Genomic DNA, 15,049 nt, shown 5'->3' on the forward strand with positions numbered 1-15,049 from the left:
TTCAACACTATATTAAATATGAAACACTGACTTCCAAATTAAACCACCTATGATAAATAAATAGGTGGCCCAAACCTCAGGAACCAAAATAAATTGGTCAGATTAGTAAACATTTAGTTTATGGGTTGAGAAAAAATTAAGTTAACCTTAAATTACCTCCCCATGATTCTGCAGGGACTGTACTTTTCTGTAATCTATCCTCATGTACAAAGACGCAAATGCAATTTGTCATTGTGTTTATCGTGATCATGTGTCTGTCAGGAAGAAGGGCAGAAGTAGCAAATGTTTCCTGTTTCAAGCACAAAATCAAGTTTGGTTCTGGGCTACTGGAGATGTTCGTGGGCTTGGGGAACCTTTAAAACACTACGTACAAAGCTGAAATAAAAGTTTATGAAACTTCTTTATAATACTAGTGTTGGAGTAGGATCAACATCTGCCTTTTAAGTGAGTCTCAGCAACTCAATAGCAGGATTGTAAAACTGTAGGACTGTCAGCACTGACTCACAGAAATGAAGCATTTTCATCCCTGAATTAGTACCCTGGATTAATACCTGGATCCCTGGATTAATACCTTAAATTAATCCCTTTTGAGGTCAAACACTTTTAAATGCACTTATTTCAATGGAGATGATTCCAAAATGTACATATCCTTGACTTCTGAAACAGAAGATATTGCATGAAATTTAATTTGATTTATGATTATCATGATGAACCTGAATTATTAAATATCTTACTTATATTACTAATAATTAATTTAGTGTCATTATAACACTATGTATTCTTAAATAAGACTGTGTGCATAACATTTGGTCTGTTTTCCATCTCTTCTCTTCTATAATAAGCAATCAGTTCTTCCTACATATACCGTGAGACCACAGAGCAGGATTTGAATGTGCAAAGATGGAGAAAGAGCAGTCCTGACAGAAAGGATGTAAAGTACAGAAATAGAAAAGCACCATCCAGGCACAGCAAACAGAAAGTAATTTAATTAGGATGGAGCTGGAGCTGTAGAAAGGGAAGCAACAGACTCTAGGCTGGAATAAAATTTAACTTTTCCACTTTAGACTCAATATGAGTCAGCATCAAGCCCAGTTTCATGGGCATACAGTCACATGGAGCTTCCCACCCCTTTAGGTTAATGCTGTGCTGTGTGAAAGTCTTAATAATTTTATCTTTAAATTTCTGTGTCATAAGGGAAGTCCAGCCATAGAGCATAAACTCTGTGCTTGAAGTCTCTACAGTACAGCCTCCTTCCCTCCCATCCCTCCCACTCCCCCACCTGACCCTTCTCACCCTACCCCCTACCCTACCCCTGCCCCACCTCAACCTCAACAAGGGGTCCTTAGCTGCCTGGTGTCCCAGGCCTGGCACAGCTTCCCCATGTCTCACCCCTGTCTGATGCAAGGTGAGGCTGCAACCAGGTTCAGTAGTGAGGGAGAGGTCCGTGTGTTATCCTTCTCTACTCCTAGTTGGGGTCAAGGCAAGGGGCATGGGGAGGGTCAATGTGTGATGCACACTCCACATCATCTTGGGGAGGGGTAAGGCTGCAAAGGTCCCCACCTAATCTGGGCGCATCAAGAGGCTTTGGACAGGCATCATATGGTGGACCCATCACCTAACACTAATCCAGATATTGAGACCATCCCAGCATGGAGGCCGCAACCCCTTGAGCATCACCCAACACGGTGGGTTGGAGTGGCATATCCTTGGAAGGGGAGATAGACTGTTCCACTAGGGCCCTGCATTCAGTATGCACTTGGCCCTATAGACGTAGTTTGGCCTTGCTTAGAATTTTACCCTTTAATCCAGCTTCTCTTCCTGTTTTTGAAAAGGCATTACTCTTCTCCAAATCACCCAGGTTTAAATTTAAAATAATCTTTTACCCAACTTTCTCCCCTCTTAGTACAAATTCACATCTGCAGAACATCTCCTGTTTATCCCCCTCTTCCCATTCCCACTGGTTCTGTTTTAGTTCTGCTGCTCTTTGTGGACTCCTAGTGATTTTCACAGCTTTGAGTCATCTCATGTTCAATCCATCTAGGACTACCATGACATTATTCCCCCCAAAACACCACTCTGATCATGTTAGCATATTTAAGGGCTCCCTGTGGCCCACTGTTAATAAAGCTCAAAGTCTTTAACCCAGGATTCAAAGTCCTTATTTGCCCTAACATTCCCTTCTACATTCATTCAATAGCATATGTGATGCTTTGGCCAAATTAAACCACTCACTGTTCCCTAAACATATTTTGTACTTGCTCATGGCTTTGTCTATGCTGAAGCTGTTTTGCTTGAAATGCATCACTTTCTCCTACCCTAAAACCTTCTCCAACTGTGAAATCTCTTTCCAAGATCCAGCTTGAATGCCACCTCTTCCATGAAGTCCTCCCTCAAGATCCCAGTCAATAAATGACTGCAAACATTTTGAGGGTAGGAAGCATGTCTTCTCACCTGTGTATGCCCACAGCACACACACACACCTTCCCCACCTAGAGCCTTAAGTAAATTGGGAGCTCAGTGCATGTTTGTTGGAATTAATGAATAAATGACTCTGTTGGGTAAACAGACCAGGTTTTCTGAAAGCCTGGCACACCTGTAACTCTTTTGCGTCATGTCCTTTCCTCCTCAAAGTTCACCCAACCAAACATCCAACTGCTTTTCAGACTCAGAGCCCATCAAACACCTGTATCATCACTATCAACACCAACAAAAAGTCATCTCACACTTTTTATTAATGTTTAAAATGCTATATTCTGAATGCTTGGAGTAATCCCAAAAAGAACACCTGTTACTTGAGCGCTCTTATTTTCAACCTCTTGAGGGCAATTTTTTCATTACTATATTAAAGTGGGCCGTTTAATAAATTATAACAGTCAGGGAAAAAAGTTAAATTATAATCACTATGATCCATATTGGTAACCTAACGTGAATTGTTTTTCTTTTGCAATCTTTATTTATTTACTAATTTCAAATTTGTTTTTTTTAGGATAGGGGAAAGTTATAAAAAATAATGAAAAGGGTTTTTTTACTGTCAAAACTTTTATTCAACTTTAGTATTTCGCTAAATATTCTGCCTTTGACTACAGAATACCATGCTTATATCATAATTTTAAAAAATGTCTTCAATGCCTTTCTCTTGCCCATATTATCTTCAAGAGGATAATCAATATAATCATCAAATTATTACATTTTAAAACTTAGTGTGATAAAATTTTCATCTCCTGAAGAATAAAAGTATAATAGCTGAATTTGAACAAGAAACACAATGAAAATACAGTAGTTAATAAATAATCAGGGAGGATGGCTATATTTTTACATAGAAACCTCAAAATGTTTACATATATAAAAATTACAACAGGATTAAAAGATATTGCATTTGAAAGGTTGTCAGTTTTCATTAAGGGAAATCTATAACAGCATGAAATGGAAAGGATGGGGAAAACGTTAGAATTAGGGAAGGATGCAACATTAAAACAATCTTATAAAAACATATATCACATAAGATGTTAAAAGAAACAAAGTACACATATTTTGATAGGATACAATAAGATTTTGATGTAATTATTACTCATGTTTAGAGGGCTCAAATGGAAGCTGGAAGGATTTAAATTTCTATATTTCTTGACTGCAAAGCTTGTTCTAAGCACCTAAGATAAGGGTAGAGCACAGCTCAGAGAAAGATTAGGACGATCAAAATATGCTGAGCTCATATCTCAGTCTCAGATAAGGAGAACAAGTGAAATGAGATAAGGAAGAAAAAGAATACTAGCAAACTCGATATCATTGTATCATAAACCGTTAACATTTCTTGAGTAACTGCAATGTGCCAGGTACCCTATAGAGGACTTTAATGCAAAATCTCAATTTTCACAATAACCTTTGCAAGTTAAATGGTGTTAATGCAGATAAGGAACGTGAGACTTTCAGAGACAAAAAAATTCTACCATGATCACACGGATAGGAAGAGGCTGAGCACAGTCTCTAACCCAGGCCAGTGTGATTCCAAGTCCATCCACTCTGATATTCTGTTACCGGACAGGATAACAGAGTGATCATAAAACTCAAGAAGGAAACACAAAACGAAGGATATAAAAGAGAAAAGCCTATGGAGAAAGAAGAGAGATAAACTAATGGTGACTGTGGTATACCATAAAAAGGAAATGAAGTAGTTTTACCAAGGAATAGTATAGAAAGTAAAAAGTACAAAAGCACAGCAATATAAAAATATAGAAATTACCTAAATCTCCATAACAAAAAGACAAACAATCCAATTCTAAAATGTACAAAGGACTTGAATATACATTTATCCAAAGAAGATATAAACATGCCAGTAAGCACGTGAAAAGATGTTCAACATCATTAGCTATTAGGGAAATGCAAATCAAAACTACAATGAGATACGAACTCACACTCACTCTAATGGTTGTGATTTAAAAAATGGAAGATGAGCACTGAGGAGGATGCCGAGAAATAGGAGCCCTCATACATTGTTGGTGGGAATGCAAAATGGTACGGCCATTGTAGAAAACAACTTGGCAGTTACTCAAAAACTTAAACAAAGAATTATCATATGACCTGGTAATCCCACTTCTACATACATACCCAAAAGAACTGAAAGCAGGAACTCAGATAGATATTAGTATACCAATATTCATAGCAGCATATTCACAACAACTGAGAGGTGGAAGCAAGCCAAATGTCCATCAGAAGATGAAGGGACAGACAAAATGTGGTATATATGTACAATGAAATATTACTCAGCCTTAAAAAAGAATGACGTTCTGATACATGCCACTACATGAATGAACCCTGAAGACACCATGTTGAGTGAAATAAGTGAGACACAAAGGAACAAATATTTTATGATTCCACTTACATGAAGTAGCTAGAATATGCAAATGCATAGGCACAGAAAGTACAGTACAGGTTATCAGGAGCAAGGAGGAAGGAGAATGGAGAATTAATGCATAGGTATAGGGTTAGGGTATAAGGTTTCTAATTGGAGTAGTGGGAAAGTTCTGGTAATAAATGGTACTAAGGGTAGCACAATACTGTGAATGTAAGTGATTCCACCAAATAGTGCTTGGTTGAGAAGAGAAAGTTTATGTTCTATATACATTTACACAATTAAAAAAGAGAACTAAAGAGATAATGACAATTAAATGCCATACATGATCCTGAACTAGATCTAATAATGGAGGACAAAAAGGCTCAAAAGGACATTACTGGGGCATATGAGAAACTTGGAATATAGACTGAAAGCTCTGTATCAATGTTAATGTTCTTGAACTTCATAACTGTACTTACTGTGGTGACATAACTGAGTATCTTCGTTCTAAGAAAATTTACATGGAAGTATTATGTGTTCAAAGAGCATGCTATATACAACAGATTTTCAAATGCTTAGAAGATGGATAGGTAAGTAGATAGCTAGATAGATAGCTAGATAGATAGATAGATAGATCAAACGATAGATAGATAGATAGGTGATAGATTGCTAGATAGATATATAGAATGATACAGCAAATATGGCAAAATGTTAAAGTTGGTGTAACTGGATATCAGAGGGGTGTGGGGAGAGATGTTGGAGTTCTCTATATGGGTTTTATTATGTATTATTTTTGCAACTCTCCTATAAGTTTTATTATTTCAAAATTTTAAAAATTAAGAGATAAAATAAATATATCGAATCCAATGGAGAAAGAAAAAAGAAACATTCTGATCAGAAAGAAATGAAGGCAAAAAGTGAACTAAGATCTTAAACTCCCAACTTTTTTTGCTTTTTGCCAGTCCAGTCTTCTTTACAACCATCATCACTCCTTGAGGGAAAAAACAAACTCCTCTTTACCAATGTCAGCTCCAAGTTTATAAGGCACCGTTGCTACTCTTCTGTAGAGTAAGGTGGGACCCAGAGAAAACAGCGATGCTGAAAACTTGCTTTTCTATGCCTGTGATAATAGCTATAGCCATAGCAGAGAAACAAGTGCTGAGGAAGCAGTCCTTTATGCTCTTGAATAAAGGACAGTATATGAGCAGTATTAAATAAAATTAGGAGTTGAAAGAGGACAGTAAGAAAGAAAAGCTACAGAAATGGGAGTAATCAATTGGGGGTGAATACAAAAAAGCAGAGGGAATAAAAAATAAAAAGACTGCAGTTTCAGGCAATAACAAGTACCATCCAACCAGGAAGAGGTTCATTTGTGTGTCTGTTTGTTTGTTTTTCATCTCAAGCACAAAAAAAGAATATGAAAATAATAGAAAAGAAAATAGTTTAATGATTTCTTTGCCATTTTTTTTTTTTACAGAATCTTCAGTCTGTCAGTTGTTAAATGCTTTCATTTCTTCCCATGGCTTTATAGGATTGTAGAGAAATAGACATTTGTTGAAGATCATTTATTGATTGCTCTACCTAAACCTATCCAAGTCTTAAAGGATATAATGAATAGTTCACCTAATCAATAACAAAAAGCTAACCAAAGTGGTATTTTGAAAGCCATTGCTTGATATTAAAGTTGTTATGCTGATAAACATCTCACCAAAAAAATGACACTTGGTCTTAGTAAAAGCTTTTAAATATTCTGTAAAAATTGTCAACTTTCAGATGAAATAGACAAAATTTTACCTATAGTGTCCTTTTCACATTCTGATCAACAGACTGCAAACTGTAGAGAAGCATGTAGCTCTACAGGACAACTGAAAAAGTGCTCATAAAATGATTAAATAAAACTTTGAATTTTTATGCATCTCAAAGAAGTCTCATAGACAGTGACATATAGTTTGATCATGTTCAGTGAATAAATCCTGAAGAAATTAGAACTGATTGGCTTTCAGATCCAGTATCTAATATCAAGTTCAAATCACTGTGAAAATGAAAGGCTTAGAAGCACCATATAACATCATGTTGGGTTTCCTTCGCCCCTTGAAACTAGCATGTTTCCCCTGCTATTTGCCTTTGGAGTTGCTAAAAAATGTATCAATAGCTTTGTTGTGTTGTTTTATAAACTAAATACCTGCTTGTCCAGTACTGTCAGAAGCTGACTACAGATAGTGCTGATTCCTATGTAAGGACAAAGATAACTAATTTCTCTATTTGTACAACCTCTCTGAACTCAGCAAAAGTATAGTTAACATAGAAGCAATGGAGGCATAAATGTTCAAAGGACCATTCTCCTTTGACTTTTCCCTCTCTTCCTCTTATTCCCTACCTCGGAACTCATGCAAATTAAAGCTAGATAATGTGATGTGAAAGTATTTGGGTATTTTGCTCCTATCCATCCCTGAATTAGAGGATGAAAATGCATTATGATCCCAAGAAGACATCAGAGACACCAAAATGCCCCCCCCCCTTTTTTCAGTTTAACACTGGGATTCTAGGATAGACATCTTTTTCTAGCAATTCACAAATGTATTCTAAAACCATGCACTGATATTCTTAAAGAGAAATATTTTGGATTGAGAAACACATGGTATTAATAGGGTGCGATATGTAACCCCCTTGTAATATTCAAATTTCCAAAAAGCCACTGCATATTAGCAAAAGACCATTACTTTTGTAATGGTGTAGTAACATTCTAACTAGTCTAAACTTAAGAAGGCATTTAAGAAGAAGGGTTCATTCATATTGTAAAGAGTCTAAACTAAGGTGCTCCTGGATGCCAAAGAGTAACTGAAGGGTTGTCTCCCAGGCATGGGAAGGAAGGGACAAGGCACAGTCCTACCTGGTAGGCATCAGGAATGTTGACTGTTTCTCCATGCTCTCCGACATAGCCAATGATGCCTTTGCCCCAGGGGACCTGCACCTCATTTGAGTTCTCTGTGTTGCTGCAGGGCAGCAGTGGGGTTCCTGCATGCACATCAAAGAATTTGGAGACCAAACTCTTCTTGCCAGCTGCTGCCCCTTCCACTAGAAAAAGAGAGCAGCGGTCAGCATCCACCATGAGGCAGACAAAGATGAGGATCTTGTAGCTCAGACTGGTGAGGTCAAGGTCATTGGAGATATCCTTGACCAGCTCTAGGAAGAATTGACGCTCATTGTGCTTTTTGAGGTGGCACTTGTAGTCGATGGCCGTAGGGGGGTACTGAGGCAGATTCACCCTTGATTCCAGTAGGGCACTGAGAATGTGGGCTGTGGTGGGAGGCAGGGAGCTGGCCTTCCGGAGAAGTGCCCGTCGCCGCACACTGCTCAAGGGCTCCTCGGCCCGGGAGGTCACCTGTTCATCATAAGTCCTGTTCACATGGATGGCCTTGGAGCGGGCAAAACTCTTTCTTAGCTCTTTCTGAGAGGCTCTCCGCTGCAAACTCCCATCACCCCGGGTGCCACTAGCCCAGCTGGGACTCAAGGGAACTCCACCAGAGCTCCCACCACAAGGAATGGGCTGGCTGCTGGCCGAGCCATTTGGTCCAGTGCCACCACCAATGCTGCTGCTACCTCTGCCACCACTGTGAGCCAAGCTGCTGGTGCCAGCCAACATGGGCCTTGGGCCTAAAGAACCCTGACCCTCACGGTGCCTCTGAAGCCACTTCTCTACCATCTCCTGCTTCCCCTTCCGCATCAAGTAATCTTCAAACAACTCTGGGTGCCTGTCCAGGAAACTTTCCACCTCCCCAAAGTCCATGAGGGCGGCTGTTATGGTCCCAGGCACACCTTTAGATGTCTCTCTTCACTTTGATCAAATGTTGACCTGCCCTGAGCCCTTTAGTGGGGCCTGCACATGTCTAGTCCCACCACTAGTCCCAGCTGGTGCTGTCACCTCCCCTGCCAGCTACAGATTATGCCCCTTCCTTCTCTGGCTTAAAGAGTGGCTGGCAGGAATCCCACTTCCTCGTCCTGCTCCTTCTCCACACAGGTGCCCCACACTGAGCTGCTGTCACTGCCACAGCGCCTGTTCTGAAACACGGAACCAACGCTGCTCTTACTCTGGCTGCGGCACGGTGGCGGCGGCGGCGGTGGCGTCTGCGGCGCGGCGCAGCGGCTGTTGCTGTGGCTGTAACCAGTAGAGTGGACCACTGTGAAAAAAAGGGGGCAGGACACGCCCCTAAATGAAGCAAGGGACTTGAAGCCCAGAAGGAGGTGGAAGGAGGGAATCGCAGATGCCAGACAAGCCAAAGTCCACGGTCCGAGATGCCAGGCAGCTCCTGAAAGTGTCTCCGGACTGCTGGAATCAAAGCCTGAAACACGGTAGACTCCAGACTGGAAACTGATTAGAAGGGGGAAATGCACCTTGTTCCTCCCCCTTCCTTACCCCTCCAGCCCTCCCTATTCCCCGCCCCTTAATCCTTCTGTGCTTCAAGGAGGTCCTGCAGGAGCACAGCGGGAGCCCAAATTCAAGGAAGGATTGCTGTTTTACAGGGATCAGAACCCAGAAGCGGACTCCGAGGAAATGAAGACGCTCAGAGACCGTCAGGGTTATTTTTCTGGGATGTGACTGTGAATTGTTAGGTTCCCTGGATCCCTGGGGTTGCCCACTAACATTGTCCAGTTCCTTGTGGACGTTCAGAAAATATTAATGAAACTGAATTTCCCCGAATTAGCAAATGAATTTCCCCATGTGAGCACTTCAAGAGTTTAAGCATCAGGTAGCTGTATAGCTTTTATCGTGTGACCGTGTGATTGTAGGAACTTGTGACTGACTTTCCCTTTGTTCAGTGTATGGGTGGATGAGTATGAAGATAAAGACATGCATAAAAAAAATAATAATAGGTCAGGAATATCGGGGAAAATTACCCCGTGTACACTTTGGACAGTAGTTATGGTACTACTTAAATAATCTTTCATCAACTGTAACAATTGTAACTATTGTTAAAAAAAATAGAATTACACCAAAAAAGTGCTATCAATCGTAACAAACTTACCACACCAATGCAACTGTTAGTGGTGGGGTGGTGTATGGGAATCCTGTATTTTATGCATGATTGTTCTGAAAACCCACAACTTCTCCAATTAAAAAATTTAATTAAAAATTCGAGATTAGGCATCACAGATGGGGTTGCAGGCATAAAATGCAGTAACAGGAATTAGGGAGACTGCCTCACAGAGGCTTACAGTAGAGTGGACTTGGCCACAGAGCTTCCTTCCAACAGTCCTGCACACTCAGTTGTTTCTTCTCTTTTTCTGAATGAGTTGCCATCTCCTCTTTCCTTCTCCACTCAATCCTGCAAGACCGCCAATGCTTCTTTTAATCTCAGCATGCCGGGGCTTGTACTTAACCATTTCTCTTCTGTGGGAGACTTTCTTTCTCCTTCCCTGGGGATGCTTGCATCCGGCTTGTCTCATCTGGTTAGGCTGAGAAGACCAGGGATCTCCTCTTTTGTGGGAAACAAAAGCAGATAGAGAACCATCCAGTTCCCTAGGTCAGTGGGACAAACTGAAGGATTCTTTAATAATGCTAGTGATTGGGATTAATAGAAACAAGCCCCAGAGGAGGTTAGTAGAGATAGAGCTTCTGTCGGGTATCTGTGCACAGTTTCCAAACTGCCTTAATTTTGTAAGATATCTTCAAAATCAAGCAGACAAGGTTTATTGAGTGCCTACTACATGTTGATCATTTTTAAGTGCTGTATTAATTTAATCCTCACAACAGACCTGTGAGTGGGGAATATAATTTTTCCATTTTACACAGAAGTTGAACAACTAGCCAAAGGCACAGTCAGAGCCAGACCGAGAATGTCAATCCATTTAGTTTGACTCCAGAGTGTGACATACTTATAGCCATATCACTAGACTGGCTCCCACCTGTGTCAGCTGAATCCTATCTCTGCCAGGATTTGGGGCAGAAACAGGGATGCAGTGACTCGGGCACATTTCTATTAAAGTTGCTCCAAAAGCACCAGGAGAGTAGAGAGGGGGAAAAGAGGCACTTACTTGGAAATTCCAAATTTCTGAGCTTAGTCACCAAGGTCAAGGACATGCATGGCTGTGAACAGAGCCAAGACCCTGCCTTTGTGGGCTTACATTATGGTAGGGAGACAGACAATTAAAAACTAAGAAAATAAATATACAGAACAACATGCTATTCATGAAAAGTGCTATGAAGGAAAATAAAGCATGGTAAAGGAAAAAGTGATGAGGTAGTGGAAAGAAGTTTCTGAGGAAGGGCCACCTGAGCAGAGATAGGAGGAAAGTGTGGGATTGAGCTGTGTTCATATCTGGAAAAAGAAGGTACTAAGTACAGGAAGCAAGTGCTAAAGCTAAGAGATGTAATATGTTTGGAGTATTTAAGACACAGCAAGAAGACCAGCTAGGAGACAGTGAACCAAGTACAGAATACTGGCACTGCTGTTTGGAGCTGCTGAGTGCTGAGGTGAGTGATGATCAAGAATGAAAGAAAAAAAAACTGCTTAGCACAGTACTTCGTACTCAGAAAGTGCTTGTTTGTTACTGCTGTATTACTTTCATTATTATCATTATCATCCTAGTGTGTAGTAAATGGAAACCTCATGGCATGTGCTCACATCTCTGGTCACTTGAGTAAAGAGTGAAGTCAGCAAACCACTGGTTTGCCAGAGCTGGCTCATAAGGACTCATGAGGCTATTTTTGTATCTCCTTCCAACTACATGTTCAGCAATTGTCATCTTGGTAGCTTGAAATTAGCCATGAAGGGAGTGTTTACACCATGAAAATCAGCAAATGCTACACATCAGGGCTCCCCTCGCCCAGATTGCTGATTGTTAAAACATCTATTAGCAAAAAGTGGAAACAACCCAAATATCTATCAACAGATGAACAGATAAATAAAATGTGGTATATCCATACAATGGAATATTATTTAGCCATAAAAAGGAATGAAGAATTGATACATGCTGCAGCACGGATGAACCTTGAAAATATACTGCAAAGTGAAAGAAGTCAGCCTCAAAGGACAACATATTGTATGATTTTATTTGTATGAAATATACAGAAGGCGAATCCTTAGAGAAAGAAACTAGATTAGTGGTTGTCAGGGGCTGAGGGGATAGGGGCCAGGGAGAGAGGGGTGGCTGTTAACAGGTTAATTACCCATTTAGTAGTTACTCCCAATACTTCTTTATCCAAAGTCCCTAACAACCACTCATCTGCTTTCTGTCTCTATGGATTTGCCTATTCTGGATATTTCATATAAATGGAATAAAAATATATGGCCCTTTGTGTCTGGCTCTTTCACTAAGCATCATGTTTTCAAGGTTCATCTGTGCTGTAGCATTTACCAAAACTTCATTCCTTTTTCTTACATCTGTTCAATCACTGATGAACATGTCAGTTGTTTCCATCTTCTGACCATTGTAAATAGTGGTGGTATGAACTTTCATGTACATATTTTGGTTTGAAAACCTGTTTTCAACTCCTTGGGGTGTATATTTATGAGTGAAATTGCAGAGTCCTATGGTTGTTCTACATTAAAACTTACTGAGGAAACACCAAACTGTTTTCCACAGCAGTTGTACAATTTTACATTCCCACCAGTAACTGATAAGGGTTCCAATTTCTCCACATCATCACCAACACTTGTTAATTTCTGAGTTGTTTTTTTTATTATAGCCATCCTGGTCAGTATAAAGTAGTCTTTCATTGCAGTTTTTATTTGTTTTCCCCTAATGGCTAACAATAGTGAGATAACAATACAGTCTCTTGAGAAACATCTATTCTTTGGTTCTTTACCCAGTTTAAAATTTTTTTCTTAGAGAAGTTGTAGGTTTACAGAAAAATCGTGGAGTAAATACAGAGCTTCCATATATACCCACCTCAAACAACCATATTGTTTTCCCTACCAGTAACACTTTACATTAGTATGATACCTTTGTTACAACTGATGAAACAATATTATAATGATACTATCAAATACATTCAATAGTTTATATTAGGGTTCACAATTTCTGATGTACAATCCTACAGTTTTTTAAAAATTGTTTTTTTAGTAACATGTATATAGCCTACACTTTTCCCTTTTAACACATTCAAATATATAATTCAGCGCTGTTAATTATATTCACAATATCATGCCACCATAACCACCATCCATTACCAAAACTTTTCCTCATCCCAAAAAGAAATGCTATACAAATTAAAGCAATACTCCCCATTCCCTAGCCCCACCCCTGTCTCTGGCAATCTATATTCTAGTTTCTGACTGTATGAGTTTACTTATACTAATTATTTCATACCAGTGAGATCATACAATATTTGTCCTTTTGTGACTGGTTTGTTTCACACGTCTTCAAGGTTCATCCTGTTGTTCCATATATCAGAACTTCATTTCTTTTTACATCTGAATGATATATATATATATATATATATATATATATGCCACATTTTATTTATCCATGCATCTGTTGATAGACACTTACGTTTCTTCCATCATTTGGCAATTGTGAGTAATACTATGAACATCAGTGAACAAATATCAATCCAAGCCCCTATTTCCAATTCTTTTAATTATATACCTAGGTGTGGGGTTCCTGAACCATATGGTAATTCTATACTGATCATCCTGAGGAACCACCAAACTGTTTTCATGTAAACAGCGTCTACATCATTTCACATTCCAACCAACAATGAATGAGTGTTCATATTTCTGCAAATCTTCTCCAGCATTAACTTTCTATTTTTTTTTAATAGTAGCCATTCTAGTGAATGTGAAAGGTATCTCATTGTGGTTGTGATCTGCATTTCCCTAATGGTTAATGACGTACACATCTTTTAATGAGCTATTTGGTCATTTATATATCTTCTTTGGAGAAATGTCTGTTCAAGTCTTTGGCCCATTTTTAAAAATTGGGTTATTTATCTTTTTGCTGTTGAGATGTAGTATGTCTTTAAATATTCTGGATATTAAATGCTTATTGGATATATGGTTTCCAAATATTTTCCCTCATTCTGTAGGTCTTTTTGCTTTCACGATGAAGTTCTTTAATGTGCAAAAGTTTTAAATTTTTACTAACTCCCATTTACCTGCTTTTCCCTTTTGTTGATCATGCTTTGGGTATAAAGTCTAAGAAACCATTGCCTAACCCAGGGTTATGACAATGCTTTTCTATCTTCTCTTATAGGATTTTAATAGTTTTGATTCTTATATTTAGGTCTTCAATCCATTTTGAGTTACTCTTCATATGTGGTGTGTGAAAGGAGTCCACTTTCATTCTTTCGCAAATGGATATCAGTTTTCCCAGCACCATTTGTTGAAGAGATTATTCTTTTTCCATTTATGGACGTGGCACTTTTACAAGAATGAATTGGTCATCTTTTGTGGCTAAGATGTGGCCTCACTCTCTTTAGGCCCAACTCTGTGGGTGAGGTCGTTGCCCTCCCCCCATGTGCGACATGATATCCCGGGGTGAAGGACTCCCTGAAGATGTGGGGGATGGGTCAAGTGCTGGCACGGTGGGATTACTGGTCCCAGTCTGGACATAAGGGGTTCTCTGGGGTGACTATTAGGCAAAATTATGAGTAGATTTAGCTTTGCCATTGCAGAAATGTTTCATATGGGCAAGCCTCGAAATCAAGGGCTTGGTTTATTAATTTGGGAGTCTCTAATACTAGAGAGAATATTAGAAATTCCCCTGATGGTGAAGTTTAATGGTTCCAAATTTTTTTCTTGAGTCCCTCAAGGAAACTTTGCAAATACTTTTTTTATTTTTTTGCCTCAACTACTCACGAATGTTTCAGGGTATTACATTAACCTGTACAGAGTTGCTCAGATGTGGCCTCTCTCTTTAAGTCAACTCTGCAAATAAAATATTACCCTCTTCCCTGTGTGGGACATGATTCCTAGGGATAAGCCTGATCCTGGCATTGTGGGATTGATAATGCCTTCTTGTCCAAAAATGGGAAAAGAAATGAAACAAACTAAAGTTTCAGCAGCTAAGAGATTTCAAACAGAGTCAAGAGGTCATTCTGGAAGCTACTCTTGTGCAAGTTCTAGCCTGATACTGCAAATTGCCACAGTAAAGTCCCAACCAACAGTATTCCTAAACTCTAAAGAATACCCTGGGTTCTATCCAAGACTCTATAAATGCTTTATGTAGTATATTTATTTTTTCAGAAACATTTATTTATTTATTTTTCAGAGGGCCTCT

General features: G+C 39.3%; 1 protein-coding gene and 1 pseudogene across 1 annotated transcript in view; one reads left to right on the top strand and one right to left on the bottom strand.

The window, feature by feature from the left end:
* PDE11A (phosphodiesterase 11A) overlaps positions 1 to 9,472 on the bottom strand; it is a 480,527-nt gene extending 471,055 nt beyond the window's left edge. Inside the window, exons 1-3 of the mRNA XM_077151782.1 lie at positions 9,463 to 9,472; positions 8,845 to 9,006; positions 7,719 to 8,644 (exon numbers count right to left, since the gene is read on the bottom strand). Of these exons, the coding sequence (XP_077007897.1) occupies positions 7,719 to 8,644; positions 8,845 to 9,006; positions 9,463 to 9,472 (1,098 nt within the window). The remainder of the gene's footprint in view (positions 1 to 7,718; positions 8,645 to 8,844; positions 9,007 to 9,462) is intronic.
* A 1,729-nt stretch (positions 9,473 to 11,201) lies between these two features.
* The window catches only part of LOC143675797 (DNA ligase 1 pseudogene), a 51,180-nt pseudogene continuing 47,332 nt past the window's right edge, over positions 11,202 to 15,049 (top strand).

Source organism: Tamandua tetradactyla, chromosome 3 (assembly GCF_023851605.1).
Source record: "Tamandua tetradactyla isolate mTamTet1 chromosome 3, mTamTet1.pri, whole genome shotgun sequence".
Classification (NCBI taxonomy): Eukaryota; Metazoa; Chordata; class Mammalia; order Pilosa; family Myrmecophagidae; genus Tamandua; species Tamandua tetradactyla.